Here is a 20,914-nt window from a genome sequence, read left to right on the forward strand (position 1 = left end):
TATGCATCATGGCTACAGTGAATACGCTGTGTGTGTGTGTGTCATTGGGGCTTTACGACGCGTTCAGCTGCTGAGGCGTCGCCTGCCTTCGCTCTGGCAGGAAGGGCGGGCACCTCGGGGAATTGAACACCGTACCTCAGTGAAGACGTTGTTGGGAACGGGATGTCTACGGTGTAGTTTTTGGTCTTCAGTTTGACCCTGATCCTAAGGATACACGTATGCAAATGTAAATCTTACCTTTGGTGTTAACGGAATTGCGTTATTTCCGGGCGGGTGGGCTACCAAACATTGCATTCGTTTTGAGCCCTTGATGATAGGAAGCGCTATTGCTAAGTACCATCTTCCTAAAAACCTCCCAAGCTTTTGCCAATCTTTTACGGAAGATCCACTCTGAATGCCCACTGCACTAGCGCAGTGCACCATATGTGCAGCCCTCCGTGGGGAACCTGCAAGAGGAGCACCTACACCTCCAGCGGCGCCAGAGCTGGCGGTGATAGGGGCTTACCACGGTCAGGTCTGACATAGCTCATGTCACCAGTTCACAAAGGCGGTAAATGCCGCAGTCGAGCGACTGCTTGCCGTATCCGGCCGGCAGGATCATTCAGCGTGGCGGACTGTTCCTTACCGAACGGATGGTACCTTTACCTGTGCGCTGAACGATGCCTGGGGCGTATAACATGGATGAGCTGTGAGTGCTGCTCGCTCCAGTGAAAACAACATGCAACCAAACGCAATATATATATATATATATGTATATATATATATATATATATATATATATATATATATATATATATATGTTGTTCTATGAAACACTCATTGAATCCTGCATGAAGTGGTCAAAGCGACATTCACACACCGTCTTACGTCACTTTTTTGCTAGCAATGGTGCATAAGCAAGCCACGATATAACGCCTGGCCGCCAATATCTTTTTGGTGATGAGCGAGTTACATTCCAAAGACGGACGCGTGGTCTGGCTGTCGGTTGGCCTTACTCTGCAATGTCCGTGGTTGTAGTGTTCTGCGCGAAATTAGCATTCACCGACTGTGACGTAAATAACGTAACCACTGCAACGTGATAACGGCGTCATGTGCAATCACTCGTTTTAGATAGGAGCACGCTTTTCTAGAACAGAAACAGTTCGGTGGGTGGGATTCTTACTCACGTCCTTAAGCATGCTGTTCTTCCAGATTCGCTCAACATTTACAATAGCTGCCCGCATGCCTGACTCAGACATGACATTAATACACAGCGCATTTACAGGCGAACTTTGCGAAAACGTACCCTACACAGATGAACAAGACCACATGACAACACATTAGTTAACACGCGCTCGGGTGGGGGGTCAAACTGACTCTCCCCAAAGGTTTTTACAGAATGGTTTCCGAATGGCGCTGCGTAGCCGCGTCAAATTTTGCATAGCTGTAGACAATTGCATAGCAGATCGTTTGATGTAAAAAATAGATGTACCTTGTAAGATCACTGACCCGCAGCAGGTCGAAGTCAGGTCATGGTTTCAGCGAAGTCAATCTATGGAAATCGTTCAATCTGATGCAACAATGGAGTGTGAGAGGAAACCATAAATCTCTGGGATATTTTTTGGCCGGGAGATCTGACCTCTGGCTGGTCTAGAGGGCATCAGATCCTCATCCGAGTCTAGCGTGCTGGCAGCGGCGTGATCCGCTGCAGACAACGGCAGCGCGTCACGCGGTCACAACAGACCGCATATAATGGTACCAGCCACTGGCTTGCGAACAAATGTGGCATGTTCTGCAACGCCTCACACAAACGATTAGCGTGCCGTAGATTTTGGTTTAATTAGGCGTCCACGTTGTTGACACGGTCCATTGCACTGGTCGTGTATAAAAGTTTTTCGCGAGGCCGCGCCGACCTGATGATATGCATTCACGCAGACAACTATTATCTGCATCGGCTCGCGTCACACCACAACCCTTCAGAAGTATGATCGCGCCAAAAGCTTCACATATTTAGCCTGCCGGTGACGAAACGATGTCAGCGCAAAACGCAACGTTATGTTTCGATGCCGCGAGTCATGAATCGTGGATGGATCAGGTACGCACTATCACTGCACATACAGCTCGGCTCAGATACACTGGGGCGGCACCGGCCGCGGGCGCGCTCCGACCGGACCGACCCTGGCCGGGCGGGCGCGGCGGCCGCGGCCGGCGCCGGCCCGGCCGCCTCGGCGCCGCCGGCGGCTGCGGATCGTCCGTTGACCCCGGCAGGAGGACGGCACGGCCCCGTCCGGGTGAAGGCTGGACACCGGCGGACAGCGCGCCGCGGAGGCTGGGCTGGTGACCATGCTAGCCGCGCTGCTCAAGCAGGAGCTGACGGTGGGGGAGGGGAAAGAGGAACGGCCCGGCAGGTGAGACATCAGTCGTCAAGGCGGCTTGTTACCGTGTGACGTTGCTGGCCGAACTTCGTAGTGCTGCTGCTGTCGAGTTATGTAGTCAGTTTTGCACTGCACAGTGGACATGCCTGACTCAGACAGTGTTGTAAAGAGTGATCGAGAAGAGCCCCCGGCTCATGGTCTTTCGACATTGCAGGGTCATGTGTCATAAACAAAGATCAGTATCACAAATGTCCTCAGCGTGCCTAAGCTAACCGACCCTGTGTTCATTATCAGTGGAATGTAAGCGGAATAGAATAGATCTGTCTTCTTCTTAGCAAAATACACTGTGGACCAGCTACAAAATACAATGTGGACCAGCTACAACTGACTGTGCCCGCACTTGACCTTGACAGGTCACTCAAACCAGTGCAAAACCGGCGTAGTTATTGTTAAGCTTAGTCTAAACTACATTATGAAGTTCTATTTTTTAGCTTATAGAGTATATAGAATCGGTATTGTGTCCTGATCTTTAAAAAGCTGAAAGGTTAAATGCATAGGATGAAAATGGGCACACACACTGGTCCACATCTCTATAAAATTTCCATCTAGCAATAAGTTACCCCTAGCCATCACATTGAACAAATATTACGATATGAAGTGAAGAAACGGAAAAGGTGGAAACCGCACAAATGGATACCTTGACCAATATGTGCTCATTTTTCCAGTTAACAAAAGGTAAGTATGAGTGGTGAACATTATGCAATCGAGAGACACTTGTTCCGTTGTAGGCACGACCGGTGAATCAAGTGAACTGTCAAGATTGATTGTGACATTTTACAAATCCGCACACCGTTTATGTTGGCAATGAGGCTTTATACCAGCGACTGGTACAAACGGCATAGCGCCATATTGCGCACTGCTTTAGACTGTTGCACTAGCCCGACTACAGCTCCGTCGGAAAGTCTTCAATGTTCCGGTCGAGGTCTTTTTGCACGCTGACTGGCGGCATCAGAAGGCTCAAAATGGCTCCCAAATGACTAAAGGACGGTTGACCTCAGCAGACACGCGGCCATGTCCCTCAGCAGCGAGGTCACAGAGACCACCTCACAAGGCCACTGGTACGGCAACGACCCCTGCTGGCGCGGCACAGAGAACATACAGCCGTGCTCGACCAGCGGTCTCCCCTCGGACGGGCGAGGCCTGCCCACAGCTACCCCGGACAGATGTTGCAGGTCGCCGGCGAGGTCATTCATTCCCTTACTAAGCGAAGGAACACGGACGCAGAGGAGTTGGCTGGGAGATGACGAGAGTAAACACCTCAAACGTCATGGAAATGGCATGCTCACGTGGCATGCTGTGCTTCTGTAGTGCATGTTTGGTGCTTGCCGTGATGCTCCTCGGAAGTGTGACCCAGAATTGCCGACATCGAGCCAGGATAGCATCCCGTGTGTTCAGCCCCGCCGTTTACCGCCGCAGCGGTCTAGTACCCGACGGCCTGGCTGGCTGATGACCATTGCTGACGGACGGATGGATAACTTAAGACCATTGCTGACAGACGAATGGATGACTCATGACCACTGCTGATGGACGGCTGACTGACTGATGACCGTTGCTGACGGACGGCTGACTGACTGATGACCGTTGCTGACGAACAGCTGACTGACTGATGGCCGTTGCTGACGGACGGCTGACTGACTGATGACCATTGCTGACGGACGGCCGGATGACTGAAGGGCGGGCCCGCCTCTCCCCGACAGGAGCCCAGCCACCCGCCGAGCGTTCAGCATCGCGTGGTGGAGCTGCCTGCTCTCTGTCACCATAGCAACGGCAGTGCTGCGGGCCTACAAGATCGGCCTACCGTCTGCAGCCACGTGAGTCTGCACGCCGCGAGGACTGAGGGTGGGGGAGAAACATGTCAGATGAATGCCCGCTGCCCTCTGCGGCACGGGGTTTTTAATTTGTTCTTTTTAAGAAAAAACGCCTGGTGCTACCCCCACCCCCACTCCCGGCCTCCTTCTGTAGTGCCCCCTTTAAATCCTCAGTGTGGTGTGGTCGTCGGGACTTGTTCAGAAATGTTGAGTGGGGTTGTTTGTGTGGGGTTGGGTGGGGGGGGGGGGCGGGGGGGGGCGGGCGGGGGGGGGGGGGGGGGGGGGGGGGTGCGGGACATTCCTCCACTTAGCACGTTAAAAATGACGCGCTGCTTCGGCCGTGCAGGAAATGTCCAGCTAGACTGCGGTCATGGTGGGAATAACTCTGGGAATGCAGATGTTTTGGTTTCAATTGATGTTGGTCTGTTACGTTCAGCTGATGTTGACTTGTTTGAGCAAAATCAATCGAATGTAACACCTCTAGACCGATGTATGCTGCAAGTTCGGTGAACCCGGGTCTGTCTTGTAAACTCATTTCATTCCTAATTACTATAAATTCATTTGGCAAACGGGAGAGCAGTGCTGTAATTTCGGTCCGAACAAAGTAGATGTGGTCCCGACTGGTAGATGACTGGTAGTAGCGATGGTAGATGTGGTCTGGTAGACTGGTAGATGTGGTCCTGACTGGTTCCTAACTCCACCACTGACGAGGCATCGAGGCCAGTGATAAGTTCGGTGGCGCTCGCTCCTCGGTTCGGTCCTCGCTCGGCCCGGCACTCGTTCCCACCGATAAAATGTTGCAGCCTTATCCTGCGCGAGATCGTGGGTAGAATGTTGCAGCCTTAACCCGCGCGAGATCGTGAGCACTCGGTCCCACTGATAAAATGTTGCAGCCTTATCCCGCGCGAGATCGTGGGTAGAATGTTGCAGCCTTATCCCGCGCGAGATCGTGGGTAGAATGCCTGCTGCCAGTTGTGCACATGCCGGTTGGGAGGCATACTGATGAGCATCGCCTCGCTGACTGCGGTTCCGCTTTATTTCGCATTGATGGACGTATTGGGAGGGGTCGTTTTCAAGCCTATAAGGAAATTTGGGACTTGTTGCTATTGTTCTCGCTCATATTTGTTACTAATCAATGCTCCCTGGCGTTTTAGGTGGGACGAAGTCCACTTTCTGCGGTTTTCTAAGCATTACCTTACTGGCACTTTCTTTCAAGATGTGCATCCACCGCTTGGCAAGGTACGTATGCGTATACGTCTATCTACTTATGAGATGAACTGTGCTGAATCCTATACGTCACATCCGTTATTTCTTTTAAAATTATGCCGTTAAAAACACAATAAAGAGAGACTGTAGTGTCTGGAGCCGCCTGCAGTGTGTAGAACACACGTCATAATAAAACCCAAAAGGGAACTATCAGGAACACGTCCAGTGTTCATGTACTATCCATTGTTACCACCAAGCCGTTCTATACACTTCTAAACTATCCATTTTTATCGCTGCTGTCCGAAAAACGAGGACTAACCGGACTAGCAAATTTCCATGGAAATCATCAGTCAACACCAGCCAACATTGGCCGAGCTGAGGGTATAGACCAACCTCCCTCGGGCCTGTGGCAGACCCCGCACCAAGCTCAGTTGTCGGCACTGAAGACAGCTGTACTTGCGAAACGCCCGCACTAAATTTGTCCGCTAACGTGGATTTGTCCGTGACGAGACCCACAAGGCAAAGCGTTGGAAAACACACACCTTTTGAAAGTTGTTTTGATTTCAAAGATGCCAAAATGCCGCACCTGGCATTCGTCACGTCCGCATTTTTAGAGTCGCTGCGTTACGCAGGGCTACGTCATATACTACGATGCCACCCAGGTCCAGACGTCATTATATTGTCTGCTTGTTGAAGTTGGCAGTTCTTCACGCGATTTCACCAATGCCAATGGCGGAAGCGTTTAATCATTGGTCCAAGCAACATCGCCGGATTCGCACAGAGATGGAGACTGCCCAATGTCGGCAAGCGATTCTGGATGCGTTCCGAGCACTTCGCGCCATCGAAGGTCATTGTCTAACCCGTCAGCCCATTTCCGCTTTAACGGCTCCGCTTGGCCCCGCATGCATGGTGCACACGGCGCCCCATGTGATTAAGCCGCACAGTCACACCTGGCGCGGTGGCAAGACGACACCTTGGGCGCTCCATGGGAGCAGTGATGTGATGCTAAACATGAGCGATGCCGGGATGTAGTGATGCGAAAACTACGCGAACGGACCAGACCGCCCCCAGTAGCCCGCCACAGATACGCTTTACCAGAGTGTTGCAATGGCCGTCTTTCAGGAGAGTTGCCAAGGTTAGCAGGGTTACCGCGTAACGCTGACGCGCATTTACGCGCATTATGCTATAACACTACGCTATAACGCGTAGTGTTATAGCATGACTTTCTGAAAGTGTCTTGAGGGCAGGCAGTTTAAAGTCGTGCGGTCCGGTCGTTTGTTGGGTGCCTTGAAATGCGTCATGCAATGGAAAGCCATTTTGCTCGTTACTCATAAAAAAACAATGAGACTTCCTGGTTGGTGTAAGTTAGGTGTATGTAGAGAACCTAATCGTTAATGCTTAAAGGGCATATGCTGGAAAACTCACTGGTCTCAAGTGTTAGACAGCAGTTTTATTCGTTGAGGCATATTTTTATTTTCACGGTATTTGCTATTTCAACGTTGCTGACAGCTTCTCGTCATCAATGCCTCCGTAGATGGCGATTACACCTTTTAAATATGCTATCCTTCGTGCAAATTTGTATGTGTTTCTCCTTAAGTCCGGGCCAACACTTCGCCGTTTCAGAATATTGATCCTTGCGATCCACTCTGTCACGAGTTCAGATTTCTCATGCTGAGTTATCGACCTTCAGTGTACCAGAAGGTACTGTTAAACGACTTTAACAGGCAAACAGTGGTCACATTACCAGAAGTCGACGTTTTGAACCAGTTTTATGCCCGCGAGTGACGTGAACACAAGTCAGGCGAAGCCGTCACTCGCGGGCGTAAGACCAGCTTTAAATGGCCAGCACTACTACTGCTATTATAATCAAGGTTTGCACTATGACGTCGTTTAAGCAGTATCCTCTCGTATATTGAAGGCCAATAGCCCAGCATAAGGACTCTAAATTCACAATGCCGGTAGTCCAGAAGCTGAAGGTTTTCTTTCTGATATCGATCCCTCGACTTAAGCCAACTCTTGCTGTTGTCACTGTCGACCGGCCACTGTGCGTAGCCGTGCTGCACGCAACACTGACTAGATCTGTGAGTGAGAGCTCGTGCCCTAGTCCGGTATGAGTGAGAGCTTGGGCTGTAGTCCGATGTGAGTGAGAGCTCGTGCTGTAGTCCGCTGTGAGTGAGAGCTCGGGCTGTAGTTCGGTGTGAGTGAGAGCTCGGGCTGTGGTCCGGTGTGAGTGAGAGCTAGGACTGGGGTCCAGTGCGAGTGAGAGCTCGGGCTGTGGTCCGGTGCGAGTGAGAGCTCGGGCTGTGGTCCGGTGTGAGTAAGAGCTCGGGCTGTAGTTTGGTGTGAGGGAGAGCTCGTGCTGTAATCCGCTGTGAGTAAGAGCTCGGGCTGTGGTCCGGTGCGAGTGAGAGCTCGGGCTGTGGTCCGGTGTGAGTAAGAGCTCGGGCTGTGGTCCGGTGCGAGTGAGAGCTCGGGCTGTGGTCCGGTGTGAGTAAGAGCTCGGGCTGTGGTCCGGTGTGAGTAAGAGCTCGGGCTGTGGTCCGGTGTGAGTAAGAGCTCGGGCTGTAGTTTGGTGTGAGGGAGAGCTCGTGCTGTAATCCGCTGTGAGTGAGAGCTCGGGCTGTAGTCCGGTGCAAGTGATAGCTCGGACTGTAGTCCAGCATGAGTGAGAGCTCGGGCTATAGTCCGGTGTGAGTGAGAGCTCGGGCTGTAGTCCGGTGCGATCGAGAGCTCGGGCTGTAGTCCGGTGTGAGTGAGAGCTCAGGCTGTAGTCCGGTGCGATCGAGAGCTCGTGCTGTAGTCCGGTGTGAGTGAGAGCTCGGGTTTTGGTCAGGTGTGAGTGAGAGCTTGGGCTGTGGTCTGGTGCGAATGAGAGCTCGGGCTTTGGTTACGTGTGAGTGAAAGCTGGGGCTGTGGTCCGGTGCGAATGAAAGCTCGGGCTGTAGTCCGGTGTGAGTGACAGCTCAGGCTGTAGTCCGGTGCGATCGAGAGCTCGTGCTGTAGTCCGGTGTGAGTGAGAGTCCGGGTTTTGGTCAGGTGTGAGTGAAAGCTGGGGCTGTGGTCCGGTGCGAATGAGAGCTCGGGCTGTAGTCCGGTGTGAGTGACAGCTCGCGCGGTGCCCCGGCAGATGATCGTGGCAGCCATCGGGTACATGGCCGACCAGAACGTATCCATGCCTATCGACAACGACCGCCCGTACGAGTACCCGCAGGACCAGTGGCACATCCTGATGAGGATGGTAAGTACACCGCTCCGACGTGTCGGCTTGGCCTGCTATGCTAGCACATGCCTTCAGCGCTCGTGACCGAGTGTTGCGGCCTGTCGTTTAAGAGAACGGCATGGTATGATACCGTCCGCGCCACCTTGGAATCGGAGCTTTGATACCTGTGACTGGCTGACGTTTTAACTCAGATTTAGACACAGACTTCTGTTTACATGTCGACAGGTCACTTGGTAATGGGCAGGAAGGAATCCGACTGGTCTGAGTCCAAGGATATGGCCGAATTCTGACTCTATTGTAACCCGTCCGAAGGCCTGCCCGCGATGAGACTGGTATTCGAAAGTATAGCTCAGCCGTGAGAGTGAAAGCTGCCACACAAGCTGACGACAAGTCAGTCTCCAAGGCTGCCACACAAATTGACGACAAATCTGTCTCCAAGGCTGCCACACAAGCTGACGACAAATCAGTCTCCAAGGCTGCCACACAAGCTGACGACAAATCAGTCTCCAAGGCTCCACCAATAGCTGCAGCGGTTAGCTGCTGCCGCACAAGCTGACGACAAATCGGTTTCCAAGGCTGCCACACAATCTGACGACAAATCAGTCTCCAATGCTCCACCAATAGCTGCAGCGGTTAGCTGCTGCCACACAAGCTGACGACAAATCAGTCCCCAAGGCTCCACCAATAGCTGCAGCGGTTACACATGCAGACCTGGTATGCACTGGATCCCATAGGATTCCTTAACGACCTGTTTATCTGTGCCGCCGGTCCAGCATTAAGGCAAGCGCTTTTTTTCTCAGGGCGTGTCTCTGTTTGGCGTGTTCCAAGTGGTGACGTCATTCCTGCTCGTGTGGGAGATCAGCCGGTCGCTCTCGGCAGCGTACATCACCACACTGCTGATCGTCTGCGGTTAGTGCCGGGTGTGACGTCATCGGATGATTGGTCAGTGCTGGGGTATGACGTCACCGGATGATTGGTCAGTGCCGGGCGTGACGTCACTGGATGACCGCCGCTGAAGAGGCAGTCCGACTCTTTTTTAAGCTGTGGAATGGGTGCGAAGTCAGCGTGAACGAGCGATAGAGCAGTAGTGATTCTTTCATTGCAAAACAGTCCTATCCCCTTTTGTGCTAGAAAACGTGTAGGCATTAAACATGAAAGAAAACTGACTTTATGCCTTTGGTTTATTTCTCCTTTTAACCGAAACGCAGCAAACGTCTGTGCGTTTGACAAAAGGAACGTCCCATTTGCTTTTGCCTTCGGTGCAGACACCAGTAGGTTGAGTCAATAACAAAAGTTGGTTCCTGTCTCGCCGTTGCAGATTCAGCAGCCCATGCGTACAACAGGCTCATTCTGTTGGACCCCATCCTGGTGTGGTTCATCCTGCAGTCAGCCTACAGCAGCGTCAAGTTCTGGTCGTGCCGGGACAGGTAGGCCTCAGTCCCCTCTGGATGTCCCCAACAGCTGTGTCATGAGCATGTGTGGTATAGCTGATGCCTGGGTGTTACACGGTGGTACAACGTTAAATGTGCGGGCAAGCTCTGAATACCACTCCAATGTCAACTAACGGAAACGAACCTTAAGAAGGAAAGGTCCTGTTCCTACATCGTGCTCGACGAGAGGTGAATGTCAGCGTTCTTGGCCCCTCCTTGGATCCATCAGTGAGTACACATCACGCAAGGCAGGGGTACGTTCATATGATGTACCTGCGATATGTTGTTCTAGATGTGCGCACCATTCATGCTATCGTTGCAACATTTCTGTGATATTTGTTGTCGCCGCAGTTTTGCCAGTTTTACTGTCTTTCCAGTTACTTCCTATTACGATCCCGTTGCGCAAAACTTTTGTTGCTCGATTCCATTGCATGAACTCTGTCACGCGTCGCTGCAGACCGCTCAGAGCAGACTGGTGGCTGTGGCTGCTCGTGACTAATGTCTGTTTTTGTCTGACGTCTACCGCGTCGCTGCAGACCGTTCAGAGCAGGCTGGTGGCTGTGGCTGCTCATGACTGATGTCTGTTGTCTGACGTCTGCCGCGTCGCTGCAGACCGTTCGGAGTGCGCTGGTGGCTGTGGCTGCTCGTGGCTGATGTCTGTTTTTGTCTGACGTCTGCCGCATCGCTGCAGACCGTTCGGAGTGCGCTGGTGGTTGTGGCTGCTGCAAACCGGTGTTTGCCTGGGCCTCACGTTCGCCGTCAAGTACGTCGGCGCGTTCGTGGTGGTGCTGGTGGGCCTGCAGGCAGTGTACGACCTCTGGCAGCAGTACTGCGACACCTCAGCTGGGCTGGTGCGTCCTCACGGCTCCCGCACCGCGCGGACGGCGCGCTCACCGTGAGGCGCGCCTCGGCCTGCCACTAGCTCTGCGAGCGACGTTTCAGCAAGACATTTTTGAATCGCGTGGCACCCATAGTTCGCTACATGCCGGCTGTAGCCGCGCTAAGTGCGCGTGTGTCGTCTGCCGTGCAATGTAGGGCTTTGCAACGCTACCATTGCGGGTTTTCGCCTGCATGACCACAAACACTCGTAGGGTCGAGGCAATGAAATTACAAATCGCATCACGCATGACTGGAATATAGAGCGCAGTGTCACTCTCTTCGAATGCTCTCCGTCTCTCTTGAAGCTTTGGAAAACAGCTGATTGCCGCTGCCTGTTTCAGATGAATGTGATCAAGCACTTCCTGGCCCGCTGTGTTGGTCTGGTGCTGGTGCCAATTCTGCTGTATCTCTCCACGTTTGTGCTTCATCTGCATCTGCTGCACAAGGGAGCAAAGTGAGTCTTTTGCAGTGCGCATATCACAGTTCATCTGTTTGGAACCCAATAACCGCAAGCAACTTCACCTCTATTCATAGGCTAGGATTTAGGGGAATGGTTCATCTCTTGAAGTTGCTTATTATAAAGCGGACGCCTTGGGGTGGCATATGCCGGAAAAACGGCACCTGCAAGCATCAAGAGTTTCTCTTGAGTTTGTAGACGTCTATTCATAGAATCAGTTGGGCGATCATGTTGATTACGTTTATAAGCTTTGATCTCAGGGAACAGCGATCGTAGGGCGACGGCTTGTGTCTGAATGTTTCAGTTCGCCGGGAATCGGCTTTCATTCGGCGCAGTTCCGGCTTTCCTTTCCGGACCACAACATCTCAAGGCACACACCGTCTGGTGAGACGTCCTGATCACCCGCCGTAACCCGCCATGCGAGAGCCCTTGCTACATGGGCGCCGCAGCGCTGGCCAGGATTTATATCATCACCAAAGTTATTTTTGTCCGGAAAGACACGAGAACCCATGCTCGATCACGCGCAGTTTGAAGAAACGCAGCTCAGCTCTTTGTACGTCAATATTCACGAACATGAGACAGGTGTGAACGTTCTGACCTTCCACTCGCCCCGTCAGACTGTGGTCATGTGCGGCTGTGACCTTCAACCCGCCATGTTCGGTAATGGTCATGTGCAGCTGTGACCTTCCACCCGCCCTGTCCAACAGTGGTCATGTGCGGCTGTGACCTTCCACCCGCCCCGTCCAACAGTGGTCATGTACGGCTGTGACCTTCCACCCGCCCTGTCCGGAAGTGGTCATGTACGGCTGTGACCCCCCGCCCGCCCTGTCCGACAGTGGTCATGTGCGGCTGTGACCTTCCGCCCGCCCTGTCCGGCAGTGGTGATGTACGGCTCGCAAGTGACGCTGCTGAGCGCGGTGCGGCCGAGCGGTTATCTGACCACCTCGTACGACCTGTACCCGCCCGAGTACGGCGCCGAGCACCAGGTCATCGCGCTCGACATGAACCTCGACGAACTGAACGCCTGGTCAGTGCCGCGGCCGTCGGGTGCCACCCGTCAGCGCTGGCGGTGATTGGTCGCGTGGGGTCGCGAGGCGCCGGTGATTGGTCGCACGGGGTCGTGAGGCGCCGGTGATTGGTCGCACGGGGTCGTGAGACGTCACTGATTGGTCGTACGGGGTCGTGAGGCGCCGACCCATCCGCGCCGTCGCTCGGCCACTGTTCGTTGTTGTTCTTGCTCTCTGTTTTGGTGCATCACAGCCTCGCCGCTTGGCCAGGCGTCGGTCACCTGTTTTCCTTCGCGCGCCTCCTGGGCTGAAAGGCGCTGACGTTGGCCGGAGGCTGCGGAGGAGGGAACTGGAAAGGGATCGAGGGCCCAGGGGTGAACGACAGAGGGGGGACGAGAGCCGAACAAATTATCATGTCCAGTCGTCGCTTAAACGCCATCTGTCAGTCACTGCGGACGCCGCCGCCGTGTTCCGCAACGCATCACGGCAAAACAGCATGTATGAGCGGTCTGCTGAACCATTCCCGGGGAGGAGCCGTTAGATGACCGGCTGCGTCACCTATCGCGCAGTGTCCTCTACACAATGATACACTGTAACCGCGCTCGCTTCGCTACTGTGCCATCATCAGGCACTATAAGCGGGGGTTTCATACCTCGACGATGTCTTGGACGATCTGCTTATTTGGCCGCCTTATACCAGTCAGCAATGCGCTGTGTACTGGTGTTTCTTTTGCTCTGGTGATTGACTGTTGCTTTTTTGCACCATTTGCCTGTGCACATTGAGCTTGTATGACTAACGATAAACGTTTGTTTCGATACTGTTCATTTCAGACCGGCACCAAGTAGCCATCGGTGTGTCATTATCGTGTGATATTAACCCTTCTGTGATATAACTGCGATTCGTAACCCTGCAGCGTTCTCTGCAGCACTCTCAAGTTTTTGTGCGCCAAACTTCGAGAATGCTGGCCAGGTTTGCCGTCTGATCGTCCCCCATCCTGTCCTCCCAACCTGTCCTGCCAACATGTCCTCCCGTCCTCCCGTCCTGTCCCCTCCAACCTATCCTCCTAACCTGCTCCCTCAACCTGTCCTCCCAAACCGTCCTTCCATTTTGTCCTCGCAACATATCCTCCCAACCTGCCTTCTTAACATATCCTCTCAACCTATCCTTCCAACCTGTCCTCCCAACCTGTCTTCCCAACCTGTCCGGTGACGTGCGGCCGGCACGAGATGCTTCTGATAGCCGACATCGCCGAACCCCAACATCGGCCCGGGATCGCCAGCAGTCACGTCCCGCAGAAGCCGTGTTCGGCAGCCGCGGCGTGGCGCGCTGCCGCCGGCCGTGTCAGTGGAGGCTCAGTCGCGGCCGGTTCGCAGGGGGTTCAAGCGCGTGGACGAGGGCCGGCTGGCCGACATGACCTCAGACGAGTACGTGGCGCAGCCGGTGGCGCACGGCGACCTGGTGCGCCTGCTGAACGTGTTCACCGAGCGGCACCTGCACACGCACCGGGTGCGGGCGCCGATCACCCGACACATGTACATGGCCACCGGCTTCGGCGAGGTGGGTGCGGACCGACGACCGGCCGGCCGGGGCTCTCGGCGCCGCAGATCACGTCATTCAGTGCCATCAGGAAACGTGGCCTGACAGCGAGCCCTGGTGGCCGATGAGGTCGAGGCTTCGCAGCAGCCCCCGCGGCGCAGTTGACTTGTCGCCATAGCATTTTGATCCAGTTGCCGACTCAAATCATTGGTGCCGCAGGTGTCTGATACTAAGCTTTGTACCTTTCCGAGCCCTGTTATGTGCAGTCATTACTCGCCAGACACGTATAACTGCATAATTTACGGTCGTACGCCAAGACGCCACGGCCCACAGCCGTAGCCTTACGGCTGCGCCTCGCGACCTGGCCGTTGATGACTGGACTGCCCGTTGACGGCGTTGGTCGGCCCGCCCGCGCCGCCGGCAGGTGGACGAGTTCTACGAGGGCAGTGTGTGGCGCGTGCTGCTGGACGAGCCGGGCGCCGAGCCGGGCGTCACGCCGCTGCGCGCCGTCGGCTCCTGGTTCCGGCTGATCAACAACCGCACCGGCTGCGCGCTGCGGCCCGGCCTCAGCAAGTACCCCTCCTGGTGAGCGAGCCGGATGCCTCCCCGCGGACCGCCACACTGACGCCCCCTCCCCCAGCGGGTGGGTATGCTTGGTGCAGACGGATCAGGTCTGAGGATTCGGTGGGGCAGGTTTAAAAATATTCGAATTGGACTCGAAGCTTACAAGTTATAAAATCACACCCATTGCACAAAATTAATCATCGAATGACGCATTGGCATGTATTAAATCATATCTAGGGCCACGTTGCCGTCGTTCCAACTAAATGCGACGCGCATATGTCGGATCTGTATCGAAATAACTTGCCCGCCACCTTGTTTTAGTTCGAGATTTCGGTGCAGATATTCGAATATTTCCCAATACACTCAGATCCAAAATCAATGTCAGTTTTGATTGGCTCGATTGCACTAGTGTCTGGCGGATACTTAACTAGAAATGCTTTTGCAAATGCTTTTGATCGGTGAGCTCATGTTATCTTTGTCTTCAGTGTTATGGTGCAAAAGTAAAAGACAAATTTGGCAGCGCTGAATATGACATTTGGGCTGTATGGGTGCGCAGTCTTGAGATCGTGGCCGGATCGGTGCAGGGATCATATTCCAATGCCCCACATTCTGCTGACCCCGTCTGTGCCCTGTGCGCTGCACCGTCGGCTGACGGCGATGTTCTCCAGGGGCTTCGGCGCGTGGGAGGCTGCGTGTGATCCGAAGGGTGTCAATCTGAAGGACGTACACCAGCTGTGGCAGATCGACGAGAACGTCAACCCCAAAGGCAAGCTATCCCCCTCCTCACCCCCACCCCCTCCCCCACAGTAGACTTAAAAAGCGTTCCGGAGGAAGGGAAGTGCAGCTCCCCATTTAAACCTGCAGGGCTGTGCTGTCTCAGAAATGCCGCCTCGCTTCGCTACCGACCAGATGTGGCCGATGTCCATACACCGGCTGCTATGGACACCCATAGGTAGCTCTATTGCGTGGAGAGAAGTGTCTGTGATCTACGCCATTTGCATCCCCGCACGGGGGGGGGGGGGGGGCAAGACTTTATGCGTGTTACATAACGTGGAGCGCGCTGTTGTGCAATGCAGGGGCATGTAATGTCGCGTTCTATGTGTTATGTCATGTCACGCATTCTATGCGTGATATATATTTACGAAGCACAAGATGTCATGTGGCAAATTACGTACGCAACACCAAATCGGCACAAAAACCTCCAAATAGCGAATTTATGAAGCACATGCGTGCATTCGTATCAGTTTTCCCCAGCGGATATACAATATTTACGATCGCTGCATGTTTAGGGATTTTGAGCATCATCATTTTGTCGTTTAGTATTAATAACGAGCCAGGGCAAACGATTTGGCCGGTACTGACCGTTTTTCATCGTTCGGTACAATACAACGGCATTGGATGCAACGGCAGTGTGTGCTGCCATCGTTCAAAAGGCTGACAGCTCATGGAAGGGGAAAAATCACCGGCCACGTCCCACGATCAATCGCCGATCACATAGAACAACCTCGGCCGTGTTGCAGAGAGCGCGGCCGAAATGCGCTCTCTCCCGCCGGCGGCCCCAGAGACCGGCAGTAGAGCGCGCGGCCCGCGGCCGAGTCCTTCACGTTTCGCTCCATACCTCGGCAACCAGGGAACCTAGAACCGTGATTTAAACTGCAAATAATAGATAACTAAAAGTTTTAAATTATTCGCATTGTGCGCAGCAAAGCAAACGCGCAAGTACTTGTATTAATAACTATTTTCCTTCGGAGGGAGGGTGAAGTACGTGACTGGAAAACAGCCATTTGTCGTTCTGACCTTCGTGGTATGATGCTGACAGTGGAAGGTACTGATCTGAAGGCGCTATACGAGATGAGCACCCTTAACAAGATCGTGGAGCTGCACCAGGTCATGCTCAACTCCAACAGCAAACTCAAAGTCTATGACTTTGAGGGCGAAGACGGCATGCAGAAGCTGCTCAGAAGCTATCCCTGGATGTGGCCTGTGCTTTACAGGGTATGTACGACTGTGCGTTGCGCGTCGCAAACCGTTTCTTCCGGACCGTCGTTCCGTCAAAATCACAGGTGTATCAGAAGTGAGTGTTCTGCTCGTGGCCATCTCCAGGTATAAGCATGGACGGAGTCATAGTAAGCTTAAGCTCAGGGCAGTCTCACTTGTGAAGTAATACGAGGACGATAGGTGTTACTCGTATTTTTGATCGCGGTCGAGCTCTAATCGGGTTTTTCAATGGTTCTGTTCTCACTTTTTACTGAATCGCGACGATTCCATTCATTGTTCAATGGACTGCTCCATTCGGTGTCTGGGCGAAGTCTGACCTCGTGCTCTGTCCGACAGGGATGTCTGGGCGAAGTCTAACCTCGTGCTCTATCCGACAGGGATGTCTGGGCGAAGTCTAACCTCGTGCTCTGTCCTACTGGGATGTCCAGGCCAAGTCTGATCCCGTGTTCTGTCCCGACAAAGGTGTCCGACCCAGGTCTGACGTCGTGCTTTATCCAGACAGGGGTGTCCGACCTAGATCTGACGCCGTGCTGTATCCAGACAGGGGTGTCCGGGTTAAGTCTGGCCCTGTGCTCTGCCTCGACAGGGGTGTTCGGGCCGAGTTTGACCTAGCACTCTGTCCGACAGGGGTGTCCGGGCCACGGGACAACATGGCACTCGCTGTACTTCGTGGGCAGTCCTCACGTCTACTTCCTGAACCTGGCAGTGCTGTGCCTGCTGCCGCTGCTCTGGGTCGTGTCGGAGGTGCGGCGGCAGCGGCGTCCGCGGCAGCCCGCAGGTGGGACATGGCGTCGGCCGGGTCCGGCCCGAACCCCGCCGTGCGAGCGTCAGAGACCGCTGGTCAGCAGTCCGCCGGTCAGCGGCCGTGGTCAGGGGCCTGCTGACGATAAGGGGCTTGCCCGCGAGGAGCTGTCGTTCGGATGTCTATTGCTCGGCGGCCACTAGTCAGGGGCTATGGCTATGTAACAACTTTTTTTGAGTCGCTATCTGCGAGCATTTTCACTGATGAATAGCGCTGTGAATGCGGTCCGTTGGCGTGGGGGCGCCGCGCCCCTGGACCGTGCCACAGAGCTGGTGTGCACCCGGCGCGGTCCGTGTTGTCCGTGCCGCTGACGTGTCCGGTGCGCCCTCAGAGTGTTCTCGCATTCGGGAGGGTCTGCTGTACCTGCTGCTGGGCTGGGCGCTGCACTACCTGCCCTTCTGGGCCATGCAACGCATCCTCTACTTCCACCACTACCTGCCGTCGTTCTTCTTCAGCACAATGATATCTGGTAAGCCGCCTGGTACTCACAGTAATCTCGTGTTCATGTTCCGTGATGCTTTGGGTGGAAAATGAAGTGCTGTGGTGGCAGTGTTACCGGGCGGAACACAAACGGTCGTGGATGAGTTTTTCTGCTGATGACGTCCCCAGGTGTGGTGGTAGACGGACTGATTGGGAGCCTAGAACGTCTGCCTCTGCCGTTGGGTCGCCAATTTGTCCGACCCACCATCTTGGCAGCTATATCGGCTTTCTATGTCAACAGGTCAGTACTACATGTCAACCTTTCCGGTGGCGAGATCAAACCGAATATGTTTCGTCTGGCGCTTGTTTCACAAAACATTCGTGGACAGTGCTCAGTTTTGACTACACGAATCGACGGAGGGTACAAAGAAAAAGACTAAGCTGATTAAACACTTTAATTTCAAAAGGCTGACTACACCTTTCGGCGGGGGAAGGGGGCGAGAGCAATAAGTACAGCAGAGTTAAAAGGAGCTGCCCCAGCACCCGCCAGCTGAGTGGAATGTACAGCGTTCCTTGCGACATCTGATCGTTGACGTCTTCTGGCCGTGTTTTCAGCTTCCTGACGAACTGGGAGCTGGCCTTCGGCGTTCCGGGCGATGGCACCAGCGAGCTGCTCGTGAAGAGGTTCCTGTATTTTGACTCATGGGAAATGTGAGGAGCCGCCGTGCCGCGCACTAAGCGTGGCACCAAGCGCGACCCGGCCCCGTTCATGTATGCTTCGTGATGCCATACCACGCCATCCCTCGACTAGTACAAGAGGTGCTCAAATTGCCGACAGAAGCGGGTTTGAAACAGTCTTGTGCCGCGTACTTTTGTTGCCGACGGGATATTTTCGGCGCGGGTCTATCGCTATCGGTCCCGAATACAGGTGCTGAGCGAGTGAGGTGTTCAATGTCGTGTCAGCGAGGAACAGGGCGGATATGCGGCAGACGAAGGGAGAGTGAGGAGAGTGGTGGGGGGGGGGGGGGGGGGAATATTGACAGTAGTAGCAGGTTATTCACATTTTTCGAATGTTTTATGTGCTATCAAAGCCTACGCGAAACCGTCTGTATATCATAACATACACAAGCAGCCACGTCCAGGAACATAGGATACAGAGAAAGACGCGCACAAAGGTCACGCAAAAAAAAACAGGAGCAACGGGGCTCAGGCCCAGGATAGAAACAATCCAACGTTGGGTTCCTGGTAGCGCATGAAAACGGACGAAACGCACGAATAAAACACACCGTAGTCCCATCAACTAAATGCAGTATCCCTGGGGTTCATTTATTGGCAAACATCGCAGTCTTCGCAACAGTCGCACACACACGCTTCATGATCGGCCCGCGCGTGGACTGAGCAGTGAACATTCAGATTTTGAATGAGACGGTGGGGGGGGGGGGGGGGACGGGAGAGGGGAAGAATTCATTTCACTAGTCCGGATGTTAAACGTGCACGGGTTTTCTCAAATAATGTCCATGACGTTTATTTTTCAAGCACGAGTTACACACTCCTTGCGATCGCCTTCAATCGATTTGCTTCGAAATTAATCGAAATAAATAAATAAATGTAATCGATTTCTTGCTGTTCCCCGTGAGAATCAGGGCTGCGCGGTTGAGCGCTGGAGTGGAAAATTCAGAAAATGTGTGTTACTGTCCCACGTGCCATGTAGCAACCAAAAAAAGTGGAAATGGGGGAAATGTGGAAAAACACACACGCCGAGATTCATGTAAGCAGCTAAGCTGCTTGTCAGCATAAAGAACAAAACACAAATTCAATAATTTAACTGCGTTTGCAGGCAGCAAGCCTGGATAAAAGGTCTTTACAAATTACGCTGGCGGTTACGAATGGCAAACTCACCGCTTTCCCTCACTGCCCGAGGCATTCACAACAAATCACAACAGCCAAGTCACTGACAAAGGACGCCGACACTGCGGAGCAGGTGCGGCGGTCGGAGTTGTTACGGCTATTGACATTCGACATACAGCCATCACCCGAACGCAGTTGGATGTGTAGGGTACGAGTGTGGCGCACTGTGAGAATGGATACGTGAATACGCGCACGAACGGGCAGCCACTGTTGTTCGCCGGTAGTGCGCCGCTCACGCGTCATCAACATCGATGGCGAGCAGACGTTTGACACAACACAAGACTGACTACCTAGTCTACAGTTCGCCGAAACCCGATAAACACTGGACTTCGGCGCAGTTCCAGGACAAGAGGCGCAGCGTACGTTAGTATCAAAAGACCCCAGCCGTCCGCCGGCTCACACGGAAAACGAGGGCGGCCATCACCCCTACCACAGGAACTCGCCTCCAGCAAAGCTTCGCACCCACAGGTCCGCTATGTGACCCCACGCTCTGGCTATCGGCTTGTACCCGCGCCCAGTCTACACAAGCCGACTACGCCCGGTGGCGCCCCTCGCGCGCTCGCTGCGCTGCGCCTCTCGCCGGCCATATTGCACAGCTCCGGCCCGTCCTCCGCGCGGTCTGACCGGCGCCGCGGCCCTGCCCCGCCCGACCGACGGTAGCCGAGGGACGACGTCTGTCTGTCGGAGACCCCGACCCAGCGGCAGGGCTCGTGAGGCTGTGGCACCATATATGACGTACGGTGGCGGCGCCGGCCGTGCCACATTACATCTATCCGGTAGTGGCCACGTCATGGCGCTGATGCCGGTCCGGTGGCCGCATCCAATACAAACAAAGACGTCGGACCGTTGGTGTCCGTGACGGCCGCCCAGAGGTGACGCCAGGGAAGGCCACCCGAGTGACCGTCCACAGCACAGCACCAAGCCGCGACGAAAACGATCGCGGTCTGGAATGGATCTTACCCGCCGAAGAGCCGGCCGCCGCGCGGCGCTCCGTCCGATCAGACCGCCACCGACGGCAGTCCTGCGCCGGCCACCGCGCGGCGCCCCGAGCGATCAGACCGCCACAGACGGCAGTCCTGCGCCGGCCACCGCGCGGCGCCCCGAGCGATCAGACCGCCACAGACGGCAGTCCTGCGCCGGCCACCGCGCGGCGCTCCGTCCGATCAGACCGCCACAGACGGCAGTCCTGCGCCGGCCACCGCGCGGCCGCCTGACCGGGCCCGCCGCCCCGCCCCGGAGCGGTGTCGCTCCCGAGGGCGGCGCCG

The 20,914-nt window shown here is 54.5% G+C and overlaps 1 protein-coding gene across 1 annotated transcript; it reads left to right on the forward strand.

The window, feature by feature from the left end:
* The first annotated feature begins 2,249 nt into the window (after positions 1-2,249).
* On the forward strand, positions 2,250-18,652 carry LOC119103406 (protein O-mannosyl-transferase 2). The gene is made up of 18 exons (XM_037226930.1): positions 2,250-2,387; positions 4,112-4,225; positions 5,377-5,461; positions 8,556-8,666; positions 9,449-9,557; positions 9,967-10,075; positions 10,770-10,929; positions 11,299-11,411; positions 11,719-11,798; positions 12,294-12,441; positions 13,795-13,978; positions 14,382-14,542; positions 15,190-15,287; positions 16,341-16,516; positions 17,147-17,297; positions 17,653-17,790; positions 17,931-18,042; positions 18,357-18,652. Exons 1-18 carry the CDS (start codon positions 2,323-2,325, stop codon positions 18,454-18,456), a joined length of 2,214 nt encoding a protein of 737 aa, XP_037082825.1. The 5' UTR covers positions 2,250-2,322; the 3' UTR covers positions 18,457-18,652.
* Positions 18,653-20,914: the final 2,262 nt, after the last annotated feature.

The sequence above is a fragment of the Pollicipes pollicipes genome, unplaced genomic scaffold (assembly GCF_011947565.3).
Source record: "Pollicipes pollicipes isolate AB1234 unplaced genomic scaffold, Ppol_2.1 Scaffold_5724;HRSCAF=6776_pilon_pilon_pilon, whole genome shotgun sequence".
NCBI lineage: Eukaryota > Metazoa > Arthropoda > Thecostraca > Pollicipedomorpha > Pollicipedidae > Pollicipes > Pollicipes pollicipes.